Raw genomic sequence first — 22389 nt, forward strand, 5'->3', positions numbered from 1 at the left:
ATTTGTCATTTTTCCTCCGTATAGTAATGCCCAGTATACATTATGCCACATACTACAATGGCCCTTAGACATTATGCCACACACAATAATGCCCATGACATTATATGCCACACACCATAATGCCCCTGACACATTATGCCACACCGTAATGCCTGTGACACATTATAACAGGCATCGTAATGCCCATTATTCATTATACTACACACTGCAATGCCCCTGATACATTATAGCACATACAATGCCTGTGACACATTATGACACACACTGCAATGTCCGTGATACATTATGCCACACACTGCAATGATCCTGAGACTTTATATCACATACCACAGTGCCCGTGATATAGTATACCACACACCGTAATGCCTGTGACACATACTGCAATGCCCATTATAGCCTATGCCACATACCGCAATGCCCGTTAAACATTATGCCACACACTGCAATGCCCCTGAGACATTATACCACGTACCACAATGCCCGTGATATAGTATACCACACACACCGTAATGCCTGTGACACATAAAGCAATGCCCGTTACACCCTATGCCACACACCGCAATGCCCATTATACATTATGCCACACACTGCAATGCCCCTGATACATTATACCCCATACCACAATGCCTGTGATATAGTATACCAGACACACCGTAATGCCTGTGACAGATACCGCAATGCCCGTTATACCCTATGCCACACACCACAATGCCTGTTATACATTATGCCACATACTGCAATGTCCCTGAGACATTATACCACAATGCCCGTGATATAGTATGCCACACACCGTAATGCCTGTGACACATTATGACACACACCGTAATGTCCGTGATACATTATGCCACACACCGCAATGCCCATTACACATTGAGTCCTACAGTAAGGTTTCTAATTACTTTTAAATTACCTGCTCGTTGCCAGCGGTTTCATGCGGTAGGTGTTATGCTTGTTGCCAGAGGTATCATGTGCTGGGTTTCAAGCTTGTTGCCAGTTGGTAATATTCGTTGCCAGAGCACTGGGTGTCATGCTCATTGCTAGGGGGTAATGCTTGCTGCCAGGGATTTCATGAGTTGGGTGTTGTGCTTGTAACCAGGGGGTAATGCTTGTTGCTAGGGCTGTGCTCCCAGTGTCAGATATTCGCCCAAAGTGCCAGGTACACATATTCCTGCAGTGCCAAATATGCCCCCCAGGGCCAAATATGCTCCCCCAGGGCAAAACATACCCCCCAAGTGCCAAATATGTTCTCCCAGTGCCAAATATGCCCCCAAGTGCCAAATATGTTCCCCCAGTGCCAAATATGCCCCCCCCCAGTGCCAAACATGCTCCCCCAGTGCCAAACATGCCCCAAGTGCCAAATATGTTCCCCCAGTGCCAAATATGCCCCCCGTGCCAAATATGCTCCCCCAGTGCCAATCATACCCCCCCAAGTGCCAAATATGTTCCCCCAGTGCCAAATATGCCCCCCCCCCTTGCCAAATATGCTCCCCCAGTGCCAGGTACACCCTCCCCCCACCCCCATGCTCCCCCGCTGCTGTGCTGTTTTAGGAAGGAGGGACACGGAGGGCACAGCGCACGCCTCTCCTGTGTGTCCTTCCTGTGTCTCCGGCGGCAGCGTGTCTATCAAATAAAGTGTCGGTTCCTGAGCCAATCAGAGCTCACGAATGGACACTTCATTAAACAGACACGCTGCTGCCGCCAGAGACCCAGGAGGGACACACAGGAGAGGCTTGCGCTGTGCCCTCCGTGTCCCTCCTTCCCAAAACAGAATCAGTGGCGGTGGCTAGGGCGCCCCGCGGCCCTGCGTGCCTCCAAGTGCTCGCAGTGGCTGCGGACCCCTAGTTACGCCACTGACTTCACCTTAAAGTGAATGCTATTTTAAACAAAACTTAAGTAATTCTTCCTTTGTGATTTAAATTAATTTGTAGCCTTGGTATTGCACCCAAGCAATTAAAACTTTCGGAAGCATGCACAGTATACTAGTTATTTGTGTCTTTAACTGTTTCAGTCCATTAAAAATCTTGGTAATAGAGTCAAATGAAGTAAAACTCCTCTGATCTTATCCCGTGTATACATCAGGCAATATATCTAACAAATTATCTTTCTGAGCCATATCAAAATGATATATCGTCCATATCGTCTAATGTGTCCAATCTGATGTGCTGCACATAAGATGGAATGACCCTGCTGACGATGGCATACAGCTGAAACGGGGATGAAAGGATATATCACATGGCCGTACACCAGATCGTGCAGTGTGCAATCACCCGATATAGCCTTCGATCAGACGTTGGACCGGCTCAGATACACACTGGGGATGATGTATTAACCTGGAGAAGGCATAAGGAAGTGATAAACCAGTGATATGTGCAAGGTGATAAACGAACCAGCCAATCAGCTCCAATATGTACATTAACAGTTAGGAGCTGATTGTCTGGTGCATTTATCACCTTGCACATATCACTGGTTTATCACTTCTTTATGCCTTCTCTAGGTTAATACATCTGCCCCATTGTTCTTATGTGAACAAGGCCTTACATTGGCAAGCAGATACAAATAAAGGGATCCTGGCCTATTACATTTTAATTTAATGATTGAGCTTATAATAATTGTATGGACATATTAAAAATAATAAATTACAATATCCGCTGATTGTGGTAGAGCAAGTTACCTAAACAGAGGAGATTAACAGGAAGTCTTTGATGGAATCCTGGAATATGCCATTTTCTTCTTCAAAAATTTGATCCAAAGCACAGTTACTGACATTTCAATCTTCTGGTCTTCTTTAAGGCAGTGAAGAATTGGTGTAATGCCTCACCCCAGTTTTTCATCCCACTGAATAATCATTAATTGACTAAATAGACCCACGTAATTCTTATTCTACTCAAGGGGGGTATGCAATTAAGTCCGTTTTTTTCACCTAGGCGGAAAAACTGAACTTTTAGCCATGTTTAGGGCGAATGGGGACTTGCCCTATTCAATAGCAGGGCCGTTTTTTTCGCCTAGACAAAAAATTCAGCAGGAGCAAGAAACGTGGATTGGCGAATCCACGTGCTCTCATCTGCGCTGGCGAAAACACCTGCCGTTTTTGCAGATTTTGAGACATTTTTCACCCATTTTTCACTGGGAAAAAAAAAAAGGTGAAAAGGCATTGGTGTGAAAATTTCCCTAAAAAACGGGTGAAAACGTCCTCAATTGAATGTGCAGTGGGGTGAAATCAATAGCTTCGAGGTTACCAGAGCAAACTGCATACCCCCCTAAATCTTTATTATAACATTCTATAATAAATCCATTTCATATTCCATAATATTCCTGCTTAGTGAACCCAACTGTAGAATATTTTCTATACCAAACTGTCGATTTATTACAAGTTAAAAGCTATGGCCAGCATGTGATTCACCTGCGCCCTGTAGAGGAACTCACACCAGCAGGGGATGAGGTATTCTTTTTAGTATATCACTGACATTTTAATAATTTAAAATCATTAATTTTTCCCCAATTGTCTCTGTGAAATCAATATCTGAGGAGAGGTGATCCAAGGGCCTAATTCAGACCTGTGCTGCAAATTACACTGTCCTGTGATCAGATAGTCGCTGCCCGGAGGGGGTGAAAATTTGCCCCGTGCAGGTGTGCGATTGCATGTGTACGCTGTACGAAAATTCCCCTCAGTTAGCGGACAGCTGCAAATACGTTCGCATCACACTCACCATCTAATGTTTTTCCCATTCTGTGCAGTGTGTGCAGTCTGTGTGTAGCTAAATACTTACTCCTCCAGTGCAAAGCAATCAGGCTGATTAGGTCCGGAGCTCACATCACATGCCCTGAAAACAGGAACTCCTGCATTTTTCCAGACACTACCAGAAAACGGCCAGTTATACCACCCACAAACAGCAAAATTGCAGTGCACAGAGACAGCATAAATCAATTTAAAAAAAGTTTAATTTATTAAAACAGTTTATTATAACGTTTAAGCAGATGTGTAAAAATTAAAACACATCACCAACTGATGATATTTTTTGCACTAAACAATCCAACAAATTTAATGCTGTAGTCTACAACCAGACATGTACTAAACTTCTGTAGAAGCCGCTGAGACCATAAGGAGGCGGAGAAACACGTAAAGTTTTACCCTACTGCTTCACATCACCCGATTAGACTGCAGTTGTCTTTTGCACTTGGAGACCATTCCATGCTTGGATCATTCAACCCCAGCCTCCCGGAAAAGACTGCCACGTAAGGTTAATAGCACCAAGCAGCCGGGGAGGAGGCGGTTTTGGCACATGATGTGTGGAAAGTGTGCATTTTAGTCCACCAGAAAAGACTGCCATAAAAAGGTATGGCACCAGCAGCCGGGGAAGACTTTTGCATGTTTTACAGCTTATAACTGCATCAGGGATATACAAAATAGCTGGCCAGCTTACTAAATACAATTGTACAATTGTGCACAATGGACTTTTAAATACAGGAGTTAAATATTCATAACAATATAACTCCTTGGTCGTTACCAGCTTTATCAGGAGGAAGTCCATTAACCAATTGGTTTTTATTTATATACCTGAATGTAGTTCTTTTGATCCTTGTGGAGTGTTGGAATTAGCTCTATAAATGCAACATTGTTGATACATTATTAGATAAGTTACAAGGTAACATTAAATGTATAAAAAGAGCTTTTCTTTTTAGTACATGTCTGGCTGTAGACTACAGCATTAAATTTGTTGGATTGTTTAGTGCAAAAAATATCATCAGTTGGTGATGTGTTTTAATTTTTACACATATCTGCTTAAAGGTTATAATAAACTGTTTTAATAAATTAAACTTTTTTTAAATTGATTTATGCTGTCTCTGTGCGCTGCAATTTTGCTGTTTTTCTTTTAGATTTCTTTTATGCAGGGTTGAGTGACCCCTGCTTTTTGTCAGCTGCACAGAAATCGCAACTGATTAGCGCTGGGTCAACCCTTTTTTTATTTATTCAGTTTTTTTTACCACCCACAAACGTCCTCTCCCTGTCAATCACCTTGCGAACAGCCATGCGATCGAAATTTTTCGCACCATTGTGTTGCTGTTTGGCGACGTGTGTGCGCAGTGCGGTGCATACGCCTGCGCAGTAGTTCGATAATCATCCGTTGTGCGAAAATGCACAGTAGCAATCACGTCTGACTTGGGCCCCAAGTGAATCCATATTCAAAATATTTTGTAAGTGAGACAATGTGAGATCTGGAAAACCAGTATATATAGATTACCCAAAGTCTGCAAGTAAATGCAATAACAAGTTGGGTTAATTAATTTTCACATGTAACCAGGATTAATTTTCACATGTACTAAGCCTTGAAAAGTGATAAAGTGGAGGGAGATAAAGAGTGTGAATCAGAAAGTGAGAGATTTTGAACAGTTTTCCTGTTTTTTTTAAAAGTGGCAATCATCTACCTGACAAAACCAGGTTGATTTTGCCAGAGTATCCCCCCATAGTATCAGCCAATCAGCTCCCAACTCCCATGTTACATGCTGTGTTTATTAAAATTACAGTTTGGAGCTGACTGGATGGCAGTTTCTCTCTCTTCACTTTATCACTGTCCAAAGCTTAGTACACTGCCCCTTAGTCTTAAGGCCCGTATTCACGGGCAGATGTGGGAGAGATAGGTGCTGAGTGAAGCACAGCGAGATATGTGCTGAGCGTGCGGGTGGGTGGGGATGGGGGGGCTGCTCATTTCACCCAGCGGGTGAAGTGAGCGACCTGCTAGATTGAGCCTGCATGCAGGTCAATCTAGCACCAGCGATAGCGATGCGTGGGCCGTGCATTGCTATCGCTGTGGGGGGGTACACACGGAGCGATCATGCTTAAAATCTAAGCATTCTAGTCAGATTGCTTAGATTATCGCTCCGTAATTACCCCCCTTTAGGTTTAAAGAATTTTGGGTTTTGCTCATAAACATTGAAAAGCTGTGTTAACTTTATGCTTAAGACTTACAAAATACATGATAATTACTAATTTAGCATATACTGTACAGTGGGGATTGAAAGTTTGGGCACCACAGGCAAAAATTCATTTTAATGTGCAAACAGAAGCCAAGGAAAGATGGAAAAATCTCCAAAAGGCATCAAATTACAGATTAGACATTCTTGTAACATGTCAAAAAAAGTTTGATTTTATTTCCATCATCTACACTTTCAAAAGAACAGAAAACAAAAAATGGCGTCTTCAAAAGTTTGGCCACCCTCACAGCTTGTAAATGCTTTTTGTAGCCAGCCAAGAGTCTTTCAATTCTTCTTTGAGGTATCTTCGCCCATTCTTCCTTACAAAAGTCTTCCAGTTCTTTGAGATTCCTGGGCTGTCTGTGACGCACTGCTCTTTTAAGGTCTATCCATAGATTTTCAATTATGTTGAGGTCAGGAGATTGTGAAGGCCATGCAAAACCTTCAGTTTACGCCTCTTGATGTAATCCACCGTGGATTTTGAGGTGTGTTTAGGATCATTATCCATTTGTAGAAGCCAGCCTCTCTTTAACTTCAGCTTTTTCACAGATGGCATCAAGTTAGTGTCCAAAATTTGCTGGAATCTTATTGAATCCATTTTTCCTTCTACTCGTGAAATGTTCCCTGTGCCACTGGCTGCAATACAACCCCAAAGCATGATTGATCCACCCCCATGCTTAACAGTTGGACAGAGGTTCTTTTCATTAAATTCTGTGCACTTCCTTCTCCAAACGTACCTTTGCTCATTCCGGCCAAAAAGTTCGATTTTAACCTCATCGGTCCACAGAACTTTATTCCAAAAAGCATCAGGATTGTCTATATGTTCATTTGCAAACTTCAAACACTGATTTTTGTGGTGAGGACGTAGAAGAGGTTTTCTTCTGATGACTCTTCCATGAAGACCATATTTGTACAAGTATCTCTTTATAGTGGAATAGTGTACCACAACTCCAGTGTCTGCCAGATCTTCCTGGAGGGATTGTGCAGTCAAACGTGGATTTTGAATTGCTTTTCTCACAATCCTGCGAGCTGTTCTGTCTGATATTTTTCTTGGTCTTCCAGATCTTGCTTTAACTTCCACTGTTCCTGATGACTGCCATTTCTTAATTACATTCCGAACAGAGGATATGGGCATCTGATAACGCTTTGCTATCTTCTTATAGCCTTCTCCTGCTTTGTGAGCGTCAATTATTCTCAGTTTCAGTGTTCTACACAACTGCTTAGAGGAACCCATGGTGCTGATTGTTGGAGCAAGGTGAGATGAGTCTGTGCTTTTAAAACCTTTGAGATTGACATCACCTGGTCTTTCCAGATGATGATTGAGAACAATCCATGACACTGCCAGGTCTCAGCTGTCCAAAGGGGGCAGTAAAATGTATTTACTCTGCAGGGTGCCCAAACTTTTGCAGACGCCATTTTTTGTTTTCTGTTCTTTTGAAAGTGTAAATGATGGAAATAAAATTAAACTTTTTTTGACATATAAGAATGTCTAATCTGTTTAATTTAATTTAATTTAATCTAATTTAATGAAAAGAACCTCTGTCCAACTGTTAAGCATGGGGGTGGATCAATCATGCTTTGGGGTTGTATTGCAGCCAGTGGCACAGGGAACATTTCACGAGTAGAAGGAAAAATGGATTCAATAAGATTCCAGCAAATTTTGGACACTAACTTGATGCCATCTGTGAAAAAGCTGAAGTTAAAGAGAGGCTGGCTTCTACAAATGGATAATGATCCTAAACACACCTCAAAATCCACGGTGGATTACATCAAGAGGCGTAAACTGAAGGTTTTGCATGGCCTTCACAATCTCCTGACCTCAACATAATTGAAAATCTATGGATAGACCTTAAAAGAGCAGTCTGTCACAGACAGCCCAGGAATCTCAAAGAACTGGAAGACTTTTGTAAGGAAGAATGGGCGAAGATACCTCAAAGAAGAATTGAAAGACTCTTGGCTGGCTACAAAAAGCATTTACAAGCTGTGAGGGTGGCCAAACTTTTGAAGACGCCATTTTTTGTTTTCTGTTCTTTTGAAAGTGTAGATGATGGAAATAAAATCAAACTTTTTTTGACATGTTACAAGAATGTCTAATCTGTAATATGATGCCTTTTGGAGATTTTTCCATCTTTCCTTGGCTTTTTTTTGCACATTAAAATGAATTTTTGCCTGGGGTGCCCAAACTTTCAATCCCCACTGTACATGCAAAGCGCTATTTACTTGCCTAGTTTTTTAATTTTCATTTTTTTTGCAATATTAATTGCATATTTTTAAACACCGTGCAATGGATTAAAAAAAAAAAAAAAAGTGTTTTCAATCCCATAGCATAACTGCAAAAAACTGCCTTTTGGTAAATAGAGTCTTCCCATATTCATTAAACTGTACTGGGGGGGGGGGAAAGTTAAAAATAAATGTATATATTTTATGTGTATAACAAAATAACAGACTGCTAAAACCTTTCACATCAGTGTAATGAAGAATAATGACCGTACCTCTTCCATTCTGATAAGAAAACTATCGATTAAGTGTCGTGGACTACTTGGATCCAATGTCTTTCGATCAATCTCCATCCTCACTTTGACGAACTCATCCAGTTGGTATATATACTTAGTTATTTTGTGATGGGGTCCTGGTATATGCCTCATCAGCATGTCAAACATATCATACAGCTACAGTACATGGCAGAAAAGAAGTGCATTAACAGAATGGAAATCCAAGATTTCTAAGATTTTATCTCGCTATTCAGTAGAGGTGCCATTGTTCCACTTCTTTTCTCTATTTCTCACAGCCTCATGTATCAATCTTAAATTCTGTACACACGGTGAGATGATTGCAAGGCCTGATTTTGACTATGTGATTTCCATAGAACTCCCGCAGAGCCCAGATAGCACAGATAGTTCAGATTTTGACTATCTGTGCTTGAGATTTTCTCTATGTATGACTTTGACTAAGTGCCACTTTTGACTATACTTTGTACTAGATAAGCAGTGGCCAACCAACGGCACTCGAGCCGCATGCGCCTCGATCCGCTCTCGGACACTGCTGCCCGACACAGCGCACTCCCAACAGGTCTCCAGCAGCGGTGTCTATCTAAAATTTGGCATCAAATTTGGGAGCCAATCAGAGCTCGCGGACCGGCAGCTAAGGCTCCTGATTGGCTGCCGGACCACGAGCTCCGATTTGCTCACTGGCCGGCGCCGGATTGAAGATAGATACCGCCGCCAGAGACTGAGGAGTAGGAGAGGCGCATGCTGCGCTCTCCTTCCCCTCACAGCAGCACTTTTTTTTTGGGGGGGGGGGGAGTTAGGCACTGTGGGGGCATGTGTATCAGCACTGGGGGCATATTTGGCACTGTTGTAGGCATTGTGGGGGCATGTGTATCAGCACTGGGGGCATATCTGGCACTGTGTGAGGCACTGTGGGGGCATGTGTATCAGCACTGGGGGCATATCTGGCACTGTGTGAGACACTTTGGGGGCATGTGTATCAGCACTGGGGGCATATCTGGCACTGTTGTCGACATTGTGGGGGCATGTGTATCAGCACTGGGGGCATATCTGGCACTGTGTGAGACACTGTGGGGGCATGTGTATCAGCACTGGGGGCATATATTTATCTGGCACTGTGGTGGCACCCATTTTTTGCCATTTTTATATGTATGTGGGACTGTACAACATGACTAAACGGGGTTATGACATAAGATCACACTCCTACAAACGTCATACCAAAAGGTGTGTGCACAAACATGGGGCATGGCTTTGTGACAACTAGGCCACACACCCATTTTTGCGCGCGCGCCTTCGCCGCGCGCATGATAGTAGCTCTTGCCCTTGCCTATGGATCTTTTCTGGCTCTTTGCCTCTGACTGGTTGGCCACCCCTGTACTAGATAGTCAAGATTGACTTGCGTGCACAGTCTATCTAGCCTTACGATACCGACCCCACAAGAACGTGCATCGGGATCGAAATGGTATCGCAAGCTGCCTAACACCTTCAGATATGCACTAACTTTCCTTAAGATTTTGACTATATAGTCAAAATATTACAGATTTATTTCACTGTGTGTACACACCTTTACTGAGATAAGATATTTATCTCATACTACAACCAATTGATGTAGCTTGTGTGCCAGTGCTACTGTAGGCATGATTACATGTTACGGTACTAGTGATGCGATAGATACTTTATGCCTTTATTACACTGTTCATTCCGGTTTACATTTCCATCTCCAGAGAAGAGGCGGTTTATAAAAATCACTGCACTGTAAATATAGCCCATGGTTTCTTTAACCAGTTAACTAACTAGTATTTTTTCCAAAAACCGCTCAGAAATTGTAATTTTTTTGTAGGATTGAATAGGTTAAAAACATTAAAAGTATGTCCAATATAATTCTTTTAAAAACACACATTTTAAAAAAGAAAAAAGCATGCAAGCATGCACTGGGTGGGGTTGAAGGGGAAACAGAATGCAGAGTGATCTCCAGGAAGCGGAGGGACCTCCAGGAAGTGGAGGGACCTCCAGGAAGCGGAGGGATCTCCAGGAAGCGGAGGGATCTCCAGGAAGCGGAGGGACCTCCAGGAAGCGGAGGGACCTCCAGGAAGTGTAGGGACCTCCAGCTGAGAGTGGCAGCTGCAGGAAGATTCTCCAAGTGCTGCATCTGAGGACGTAGCACCAGATCATCACCGCAATCATCAGTCACGATTTATGATGGTTTTAGGCACAGATCAGTCGACATAAGATGAAGATTACCCTGGTGGCTAAATACAGTGTTCTGCAGAAATTACTAATTCTCCGTTCTGCAGAAATTATTCATTAACCCCAAAAAATTAACCAATAAATCAATTAAAATAGTGTATACAGACGCGAGCGACCGTGTAAAACAAAGGTTCTTATGACGTTAGGGTCTGGGGTTTCATAATTCCCGTAGAATGTTTCTGTGTGATGTGTAATTTTGATTATTGTTTGGTTTATATGAAAATCTATTGAGCAATGTTTCATAAATACCTGGCCCCAGAATGAGGTCATGGCCCGAAATATGTCATCGATGATGTGCATGAGCCTGCGGAACTCAGGATCTCCATAGCTGTACCTGTTCCCAAATATTATGGAGCAGATAACGTTGGCAGCCACCTGACTAAAGTAGTAAGTTGGGTTGAAGGGAGTTCCTAAAGATGAAGGCAAAAAATACTACATGTCTGCCAAGAAAAATGCTAAACAAATAAATTATACTTATACTATTGAATATCCTAAAACATAAACCTAGCTGTATAACATAATATTAGAAGAACATTGAATTCATATTTCTACTTAATACACATTAACGGCATCATATAGCATATGTCTGTTTTATTTACATATAATATACATATTGCATAAAACTATTTAGGTTGTAACCTAAAAGATCTCATACTTATGACAATTACTGTATATTATGGTAATGTTTGGACAGCCTGTGCATATGTACATGTGACCTCACTTACTGGTTGTCCATATGCCATATGACGTAAAACCCCCCATGTGACAGATGTTCCGAGGTCTTCATTCAGCATGGATTGCAGTTGCGACTGAATGCACACTGATTGTGATTGCAATCACAAATCTGCGAAGACCTCTAACCAAACCCACAATCTCATCTGAGATTATGCAACCCCATTGCAAATATATCCCACTGCCATTGCACGCATAGCTACAAACGCAACATTGCGTACAGTCCCTCAAAGTGACAAGTAAAAATGCAGCTCTTATACATCAATGTCAGCACAAAACTGGGATGGTTTGTTTCTCGGGAATTCAGTCGGGATCCCGGCAGTCAGAATACCGACACTGTTCACAATGCCGACACCAGCATTCCGAATAGAGGATGACATATTTGCTGTAAATCGACTACTCTGTCAATGGGATGTAATGCGATTCGAGATTGCCATAGTGTGGGATGCCGTACGGCCTTGAACTTTTGTTTTTAAAGGGGCAATTACTGACAAGGCATGGCATCCCGCACCTCTGGTGATCTTAGACTCCATTACATCCCGCCACTTAGTGGAAATTTCCACAATAATCTTAGTTTTAATCCCTCATAATGTTTTGAATATGGAAAATATAATAGAGAAATCACCCTGGGCATAGAGAAAGTGGTATGTAAAGGATAGGGCATACGGTGCACATAGGTTACAGCTATGGACTGAATGTTTCAGCTGCGAACTGAAAAACAGTGGGCAGTGTGACCATATGAAGGCGATGGTCCGATACTAGCATAAATGGCTGTATTCTCGCATTAGCAAAGGCAACAAATATGGCTGCCTTGGAAGCCCACACTTGCATCCAAGCCCGAAACAGAACCATGATTTGTACATATGAACAAAATCCTGTTTAGGTGGGCTACAGAGGACCCAATCTGAAATGTACCCTCAACCTATATGCACCATATGCACCCTTTAACCCTCCTGCCTTTTATTCATTTCCATGTCACTTTCTCTATGCCCAGGGTGATTTCTCTAAACCCTACTTTCAGAATGTTCCCACTCTTAATTATACCACTCAACAATTAGATGGTGCTAAATATTCTCTCCATTAATGTAATCAGGTTGAATTCATCCTAGAAAACCTTACCACCAGACTAAGTGCATGCAGAAGAGAGAAAGGAAATGTTATCACCTACTGTAGCTGGTAATCATTTATAACTGCAGGTTAAACTATTATCTCAAACGGGTTGGGCACTGGATGCCGGCGGTCAGTACTGTAAGTATCCCTAATCCTAACCCTCCCTCCCTGCAGCCTAAACCCCAACCTCCCCCAGCCCCCTGATACTAACCCTCCCCCTGTAGCCTAATCCTAACTTCCCTGGTATACTTGCGCTCGGAATTCCAGCTGTCAGGATTCAGGCATCAGCATTCTAACAGTTGTCGGGATTCTGTCACCAGTATTGTGACTGCTGGGATCCCTAAATGCAGGGATCCCAACTACATCCCATCTTAATCCTTGTTCTCCTAAGACTGTGATAAATGAGGACTGGTCATTCTTTTTCCAAGCAACGGCCCCTTCTACCGTTATTTGCTTAAACATTGATGCAAAGTGCTGATTTAGATATATGATGTAAGGTCTGATAGGTGTGAGATCCATTTTAAAGGCTATCTTCACTTTTCAGTCTATAGAGCAGTGGAACTTCTATCCACTTATAATATATTTTGATACATTAGGGACTACATACCATTCATCTCTTTCAATTTTTCCACAAGGCAATGAGCCTCCTCTTTTATCCTTTCTTCAATGCCCCTTTTCCCCATGCCAAAATTCCGGAGGGTCGTAATTGAGAAGCGACGGAGCTGTTTCCAGCACTCTCCATTGCTGAATATCACTCCTGAGGAATACACACATGTACTATTAAGGGGTAAGAAAGATGCATCACTCAACACCAAGTCTTGGCAAAGAAGGTAACAAACATATATTCATGTACAGTGGGCAATATCTAAGACTGAAGAAGAGACTCAGTGCAGCACTGTTTTGGAGACACTGAGGTAAATTTACTAAAGCTTCTATAACAGAGAATTGGTGATGTTGGCTATAGCAACCAATCAGATGCGGTCTGTCATTTCTCTATTGCCTTTTGAAAAAGGATAGACAGCATCTCCGTTTTAGAAGCTCACTGAGTGTAACACACATGACTTGAGTAAGGATATATATACTCAGTATCTACATCTATAAGTATGTTGACAATAAAGAAAGCATCCTGAAAGTTGCAGTTTTGATCCAGAGCCATAACTAGACATTTTGGTGCCCCGTGCCAGAATCAACACTGGTGCTCTTCATAAGAATAGGAATAGTCTGCACTGGGGTTGCATGTGCAAAAAAAAGGGCATGGTCTCGCGGGGAAGGGGCATGGTCACACAACAGAACCCCCAATTCAAATTACAAACACAGTAGTGCAACCTTATTACCATTCCACCACACAGTAGAGCCCCTTATACATATTACGCCACACGGTACCCATTATACACATTGTGCCACACACTAGGGCCCCTTATTCACATTATACTGCACTTTTACCCCTTATACACATTACGCCACAAAGTACTACCCCTTATCCATATTACACCACACAGTACTACAATCACCTGTATTAGCACTTCAATCACACTTTGCAGCAGTACGCCTCCATAAATTTAGTGCAGAGCGGACAGGCGCTCTCTCGGAGTATGAGAACTAACAAACCACTGTGAATCACTGGATTAAAAAGAGGGTGTACTGGCACTTCAGGATTTCACTTGCCACCCCATATGCGAGTAATGCCTTGCCGACAAAAGCTCTCACACTGAAGTATAGCAATTACAGCTCCTGTAAAGCCAGTGCATCACAGCGTTCTCTGTCAGGCTTCACTATCTTATGAGTCCTGAACAGAGAGTGGGAAGTGCTTTCTGAGCTACTGGACATAAAGCAGAGATATAGGGCTGTATTCAATTCTTTTCAGCCCCTTCCACACCTGTTTCTGCTGACGGGCATTGTATCATCATTAGAGATGAGCGGGTTCGGTTTCTCTGAATCCGAACCCGCACGAACTTCATGTTTTTTTTCACGGGTCCGAGCGACTCGGATCTTCCCGCCTTGCTCGGTTAACCCGAGCGCGCCCGAACGTCATCATGACGCTGTCGGATTCTCACGAGGCTCGGATTCTATCGCGAGACTCGGATTCTATATAAGGAGCCGCGCGTCGCCGCCATTTTCACACGTGCATTGAGATTGATAGGGAGAGGACGTGGCTGGCGTCCTCTCCATTTAGATTAGAAGAGAGAGAGAGATTGACCTGATTTACTGGAGATTAGGAGTACTGTAGAACTGTGTAGAGAGTGCAGAGTTTACTAGTGACTGACCACAGTGACCACCAGACAGTGCAGTTTTATTTAATATATCCGTTCTCTGCCTGAAAAAAACGATACACAGTGACTCAGTCACATACCATATCTGTGTGCACTGCTCAGCCCAGTGTGCTGCATCATCTATGTATATATCTGACTGTGCTCAGCTCACACATCTTATAATTGTGGGGGAGACTGGGGAGCACTGCAGTGCCAGTTATAGGTTATAGCAGGAGCCAGGAGTACATATTATTATTAAAATTAAACAGTGCACACTTTTGCTGCAGGAGTGCCACTGCCAGTGTGACTGACCAGTGACCTGACCACACTGACCACCAGTATAGTTAGTAGTATAGTATACTATATTGTGATTGCCTGAAAAAGTTAAACACTCGTATCTGACTGTGCTCAGCTCACACATCTTATAATTGTGGGGGAGACTGGGGAGCACTGCAGTGCCAGTTATAGGTTATAGCAGGAGCCAGGAGTACATATTATTATTAAAATTAAACAGTGCACACTTTTGCTGCAGGAGTGCCACTGCCAGTGTGACTGACCAGTGACCTGACCACACTGACCACCAGTATAGTTAGTAGTATAGTATACTATATTGTGATTGCCTGAAAAAGTTAAACACTCGTCGTGTGACTTCACTTGTGTGGTGTTTTTTTTTTATTCTATAAAAAACTCATTCTGCTGACAGACAGTGTCCAGCAGGTCCGTCATTATATAATATATACCTGTCCGGCTGCAGTAGTGATATATATATATTTTTTATATCATTATTTATCATCCAGTCGCAGCAGACACAGTACGGTAGTTCACGGCTGTAGCTACCTCTGTGTCGGCACTCGGCAGTCCGTCCATAATTGTATACCACCTACCCGTGGTTTTTTTTTTCTTTCTTCTTTATACATACATACTACTACTACTACTACATCTCTTTATCAACCAGTCTATATTAGCAGCAGACACAGTACAGTACGGTAGTCCACGGCTGTAGCTACCTCTGTGTCGGCACTGGGCAGTCCGTCCATAATTGTATACCACCTACCCGTGGTTTTTTTTTCTTTCTTCTTTATACATGCATACTACTACTACTACATCTCTTTATCAACCAGTCTATATTAGCAGCAGACACAGTACAGTACGGTAGTCCACGGCTGTAGCTACCTCTGTGTCGGCACTGGGCAGTCCGTCCATAATTGTATACCACCTACCCGTGGTTTTTTTTTCTTTCTTCTTTATACATACATACTACTACTACTACTACATCTCTTTATCAACCAGTCTATATTAGCAGCAGACACAGTACAGTACGGTAGTCCACGGCTGTAGCTACCTCTGTGTCGGCACTGGGCAGTCCGTCCATAATTGTATACCACCTACCCGTGGTTTTTTTTTCTTTCTTCTTTATACATACATACTACTACTACTACATCTCTTTATCAACCAGTCTATATTAGCAGCAGACACAGTACAGTACGGTAGTCCACGGCTGTAGCTACCTCTGTGTTGGCACTGGGCAGTCCGTCCATAATTGTATACCACCTACCCGTGGTTTTTTTTTCTTTCTTCTTTATACATACATACTACTACTACTACATCTCTTTATCAACCAGTCTATATTAGCAGCAGACACAGTACAGTACGGTAGTCCACGGCTGTAGCTACCTCTGTGTCGGCACTCAGCAGTCCATCCATAATTGTATACTAGTATCCATCCATCTCCATTGTTTACCTGAGGTGCCTTTTAGTTGTGCCTATTAAAATATGGAGAACAAAAATGTTGAGGTTCCAAAATTAGGGAAAGATCAAGATCCACTTCCACCTCGTGCTGAAGCTGCTGCCACTAGTCATGGCCGAGACGATGAAATGCCAGCAACGTCGTCTGCCAAGGCCGATGCCCAATGTCATAGTACAGAGCATGTCAAATCCAAAACACCAAATATCAGTAAAAAAAGGACTCCAAAACCTAAAATAAAATTGTCGGAGGAGAAGCGTAAACTTGCCAATATGCCATTTACCACACGGAGTGGCAAGGAACGGCTGAGGCCCTGGCCTATGTTCATGGCTAGTGGTTCAGCTTCACATGAGGATGGAGGCACTCAGCCTCTCGCTAGAAAAATGAAAAGACTCAAGCTGGCAAAAGCAGTAGCACCGCAAAGAACTGTGCGTTCTTCGAAATCCCAAATCCACAAGGAGAGTCCAATTGTGTCGGTTGCGATGCCTGATCTTCCCAACACTGGACGTGAAGAGCATGCGCCTTCCACCATTTGCACGCCCCCTGCAAGTGCTGGAAGGAGCACCCGCAGTCCAGTTCCTGATAGTCAGATTGAAGATGTCAGTGTTGAAGTACACCAGGATGAGGAGGATATGGGTGTTGCTGGCGCTGGGGAGGAAATTGACCAGGAGGATTCTGATGGTGAGGTGGTTTGTTTAAGTCAGGCACCCGGGGAGACACCTGTTGTCCGTGGGAGGAATAGGGCCGTTGACATGCCTGGTGAAAATACCAAAAAAATCAGCTCTTCGGTGTGGAAGTATTTCACCAGAAATGCGGACAACAGGTGTCAAGCCGTGTGTTCCCTTTGTCAAGCTGTAATAAGTAGGGGTAAGGACGTTAACCACCTCGGAACATCCTCCCTTATACGTCACCTGCAGCGCATTCATAATAAGTCAGTGACAAGTTCAAAAACTTGGGCCGACAGCGGAAGCAGTCCACTGACCAGTAAATCCCTTCCTCTTGTAACCAAGCTCACGCAAACCACCCCACCAACTCCCTCAGTGTCAATTTCCTCCTTCCCCAGGAATGCCAATAGTCCTGCAGGCCATGTCACTGGCAATTCTGACGAGTCCTCTCCTGCCTGGGATTCCTCCGATGCATCCTTGCGTGTAACGCCTACTGCTGCTGGCGCTGCTGTTGTTGCTGCTGGGAGTCGATGGTCATCCCAGAGGGGAAGTCGTAAGCCCACTTGTACTACTTCCAGTAAGCAATTGACTGTCCAACAGTCCTTTGCGAGGAAGATGAAATATCACAGCAGTCATCCTGTTGCAAAGCGGATAACTGAGTCCTTGACAACTATGTTGGTGTTAGACGTGCGTCCGGTATCCGCCGTTAGTTCACAGGGAACTAGACAATTTATTGAGGCAGTGTGCCCCCGTTACCAAATACCATCTAGGTTCCACTTCTGTAGGCAGGCGATACCGAGAATGTACACGGACGTCAGAAAAAGACTCACCAGTGTCCTAAAAAATGCAGTTGTACCCAATGTCCACTTAACCACGGACATGTGGACAAGTGGAGCAGGGCAGGGTCAGGACTATATGACTGTGACAGCCCACTGGGTAGATGTATGGACTCCCGCCGCAAGAACAGCAGCGGCGGCACCAGTAGCAGCATCTCGCAAACGCCAACTCTTTCCTAGGCAGGCTACGCTTTGTATCACCGCTTTCCAGAATACGCACACAGCTGAAAACCTCTTACGGCAACTGAGGAAGATCATCGCAGAATGGCTTACCCCAATTGGACTCTCCTGTGGATTTGTGGCATCGGACAACGCCAGCAATATTGTGTGTGCATTAAATATGGGCAAATTCCAGCACGTCCCATGTTTTGCACATACCTTGAATTTGGTGGTGCAGAATTTTTTAAAAAACGACAGGGGCGTGCAAGAGATGCTGTCGGTGGCCAGAAGAATTGCGGGACACTTTCGGCATACAGGCACCACGTACAGAAGACTGGAGCACCACCAAAAACTACTGAACCTGCCCTGCCATCATCTGAAGCAAGAAGTGGTAACGAGGTGGAATTCAACCCTCTATATGCTTCAGAGGTTGGAGGAGCAGCAAAAGGCCATTCAAGCCTATACAATTGAGCACGATATAGGAGGTGGAATGCACCTGTCTCAAGTGCAGTGGAGAATGATTTCAACGTTGTGCAAGGTTCTGATGCCCTTTGAACTTGCCACACGTGAAGTCAGTTCAGACACTGCCAGCCTGAGTCAGGTCATTCCCCTCATCAGGCTTTTGCAGAAGAAGCTGGAGACATTGAAGGAGGAGCTAACACGGAGCGATTCCGCTAGGCATGTGGGACTTGTGGATGGAGCCCTTAATTCGCTTAACAAGGATTCACGGGTGGTCAATCTGTTGAAATCAGAGCACTACATTTTGGCCACCGTGCTCGATCCTAGATTTAAAACCTACCTTGGATCTCTCTTTCCGGCAGACACAAGTCTGCTGGGGTTGAAAGACCTGCTGGTGAGAAAATTGTCAAGTCAAGCGGAACGCGACCTGTCAACATCTCCTCCTTCACATTCTCCCGCAACTGGGGGTGCGAGGAAAAGGCTCAGAATTCCGAGCCCACCCGCTGGCGGTGATGCAGGGCAGTCTGGAGCGACTGCTGATGCTGACATCTGGTCCGGACTGAAGGACCTGACAACGATTACGGACATGTCGTCTACTGTCACTGCATATGATTCTCTCAACATTGAAAGAATGGTGGAGGATTATATGAGTGACCGCATCCAAGTAGGCACGTCACACAGTCCGTACTTATACTGGCAGGAAAAAAAGGCAATTTGGAGGCCCTTGCACAAACTGGCTTTATTCTACCTAAGTTGCCCTCCCACAAGTGTGTACTCCGAAAGAGTGTTTAGTGCCGCCGCTCACCTTGTCAGCAATCGGCGTACGAGGTTACATCCAGAAAATGTGGAGAAGATGATGTTCATTAAAATGAATTATAATCAATTCCTCCGCGGAGACATTGACCAGCAGCAATTGCCTCCACAAAGTAGTACACAGGGAGCTGAGATGGTGGATTCCAGTGGGGACGAATTGATAATCTGTGAGGAGGGGGATGTACACGGTGATATATCAGAGGATGATGATGAGGTGGACATCTTGCCTCTGTAGAGCCAGTTTGTGCAAGGAGAGATTAATTGCTTCTTTTTTGGGGGGGGTCCAAACCAACCCGTCATATCAGTCACAGTCGTGTGGCAGACCCTGTCACTGAAATGATGTGTTGGTTAAAGTGTGCATGTCCTGTTTTGTTTATACAACATAAGGGTGGGTGGGAGGGCCCAAGGACAATTCCATCTTGCACCTCTTTTTTCTTTTATTTTTCTTTGCGTCATGTGCTGTTTGGGGAGGGTTTTTTGGAAGGGACATCCTGCGTGACACTGCAGTGCCACTCCTAAATGGGCCCGGTGTTTGTGTCGGCCACTAGGGTCGCTTATCTTACTCACACAGTCAGCTACCTCATTGCGCCTCTTTTTTTCTTTGCGTCATGTGCTGTTTGGGGAGGGTTTTTTGGAAGGGACATCCTGCGTGACACTGCAGTGCCACTCCTAAATGGGCCCGGTGTTTGTGTCGGCCACTAGGGTCGCTAATCTTACTCACACAGCTACCTCATTGCGCCTCTTTTTTTCTTTGCGTCATGTGCTGTTTGGGGAGGGTTTTTTGGAAGGGACATCCTGCGTGACACTGCAGTGCCACTCCTAAATGGGCCCGGTGTTTGTGTCAGCCACTAGGGTCGCTTATCTTACTCACACAGTCAGCTACCTCATTGCGCCTCTTTTTTTCTTTGCGTCATGTGCTGTTTGGGGAGTGTTTTTTGGAAGGGCCATCCTGCGTGACACTGCAGTGCCACTCCTAGATGGGCCCGGTGTTTGTGTCGGCCACTAGGGTCGCTAATCTTACTCACACAGCTACCTCATTGCGCCTCTTTTTTTCTTTGCGTCATGTGCTGTTTGGGGAGGGTTTTTTGGAAGGGACATCCTGCGTGACACTGCAGTGCCACTCCTAAATGGGCCCGGTGTTTGTGTCGGCCACTAGGGTCGCTTAGCTTAGTCATCCAGCGACCTCGGTGCAAATTTTAGGACTAAAAATAATATTGTGAGGTGTGAGGTATTCAGAACAGACTGAAAATGAGTGGAAATTATGGTTTTTGAGGTTAATAATAATATGGGATCAAAATGACCCCCAAATTCTATGATTTAAGCTGTTTTTTAGGGTTTTTTGAAAAAAACACCCGAATCCAAAACACACCCGAATCCGACAAAAAAAATTCGGTGAGGTTTTGCCAAAACGCGGTCGAACCCAAAACACGGCCGCGGAACCGAACCCAAAACCAAAACACAAAACCCGAAAAATTTCAGGCGCTCATCTCTAATCATCATTTCAGCTCACTACCCCCACTGGGGTAGCGAGGCGCCCACCCCTTTATGCAGCTAAACCTGATTGCTATCGGCGCGATATGCACAATGATGGGGATCACTTTACAAATTAGATTGGCCGTGATATATAATTTGAATACCACCCATAACATAGCATTATCATCCCTAGTCAGTAGGGGTAGTGGAATAGATGAACCAAACTTTTAAGATGTGATTGAGCAATGCATTGCTTGGGAAGGCTCTTCATGGGTACCTACCCTACAAGCAATATATACATCATGGGTGATTGGCCGACAGAAGCATCTAATGCAGAAATCACTTCATTTGATGAAGTCAATTTTCATGTGGAAGAACAAAATATCAGGACTAAGAAATTACTAAAGATTAACTATTAGGGGAAGTAGGAGACATGGAATAGTGTAGGTTATCTACTGTATATATCTATCTATACTCCAGACATACAGAAGGAGCCTTGCTCATCTATGCTGTCTATGGCATTAGTCACGATCACTAGTCGTAGGGAGGTGCACAGTGCTTAGCATGGCATTTGGGGTTACCGGTGAGTGTAATACCTGCGATCATCCACCAGATGTCATTTTTAAAATCACCATTGCGCATGCATGTGGTCTCCATTGAAATACAGTACTGTACAATACAGCGCAAGAACTACTTTACTGAAGCGTCTCATTACGCTACAGTATTTCAAATACTCTGCGGCACTGAGGTCCCATAGACAGGGCCTAATTCAGAGATTTAAGCTAACCTGACTTTTTTTTGAAGTTGAGAGATTATTGGCAGTCAATAAAGTTATGATGAGTAAAGAATATTTCGGGACTTGATAATCTTAATAATATTACTTGTAAGAACATATTAGGCAGAAAATTAAAATAGTAAGTTTATGAAAGTTTTTGCCTTTAATACTTCTGAGCCTGGATTGCAGCTACTGTACACAGAGGAAGAGGCAGAAGTATATCAATGGGGTGTGCCAACCCTTGTTTCAGGGCAGGTTCCATTTACTGTTGTCAGATGGAACCACTGCATTTCTATAATGTGTGCCGTGCACACGGGCCACTGGGTTCAGAGGGGCCCACATCGCACACACTGCTCCTATGTTTTAATACTTAACCTTTCAGAGTCCCACGTCGGGCCCTGCAGCCGCAGCAATAATCACCTCCAAAATGGCCACTTGCACATGTGCAGCAATAATTAGTCTCTGGGACATGGTGGGTACCATGTTTTTGGAAACCTGCGCATGAGCAGTAGAGTCCGGCCTACTGCGCCTCCACTGTTAAAAACGCCCCTGGCTGGAATGTTGACCGTTTGTGTATCTTTACTGCAGTCAGCAGGACACATGACCATACAGTGTACACAAAGTATTGGCATGATAAACATAAACAACCA

The 22389-nt window shown here is 43.9% G+C and overlaps 1 protein-coding gene across 7 annotated transcripts in view; it reads right to left on the reverse strand.

The window, feature by feature from the left end:
* The window catches only part of LOC134949265 (cytochrome P450 2A13-like), a 94266-nt gene that overhangs the window by 19216 nt on the left and 52661 nt on the right, over positions 1–22389 (reverse strand). For 6 of the 7 annotated variants that reach the window (XM_063937759.1, XM_063937754.1, XM_063937755.1 and 3 more), the window contains 3 exons: positions 13174–13323; positions 10974–11134; positions 8463–8639 (listed from right to left, as the gene is read on the reverse strand). In XM_063937759.1, the coding sequence (XP_063793829.1) occupies positions 8463–8639; positions 10974–11134; positions 13174–13249 (414 nt within the window). In that variant the 5' untranslated portion in view covers positions 13250–13323. The remainder of the gene's footprint in view (positions 1–8462; positions 8640–10973; positions 11135–13173; positions 13324–22389) is intronic. The other variant, XM_063937758.1, reaches the window with a different exon arrangement.

Source organism: Pseudophryne corroboree, chromosome 8 (genome assembly GCF_028390025.1).
Source record: "Pseudophryne corroboree isolate aPseCor3 chromosome 8, aPseCor3.hap2, whole genome shotgun sequence".
NCBI classification, from domain to species: Eukaryota; Metazoa; Chordata; class Amphibia; order Anura; family Myobatrachidae; genus Pseudophryne; species Pseudophryne corroboree.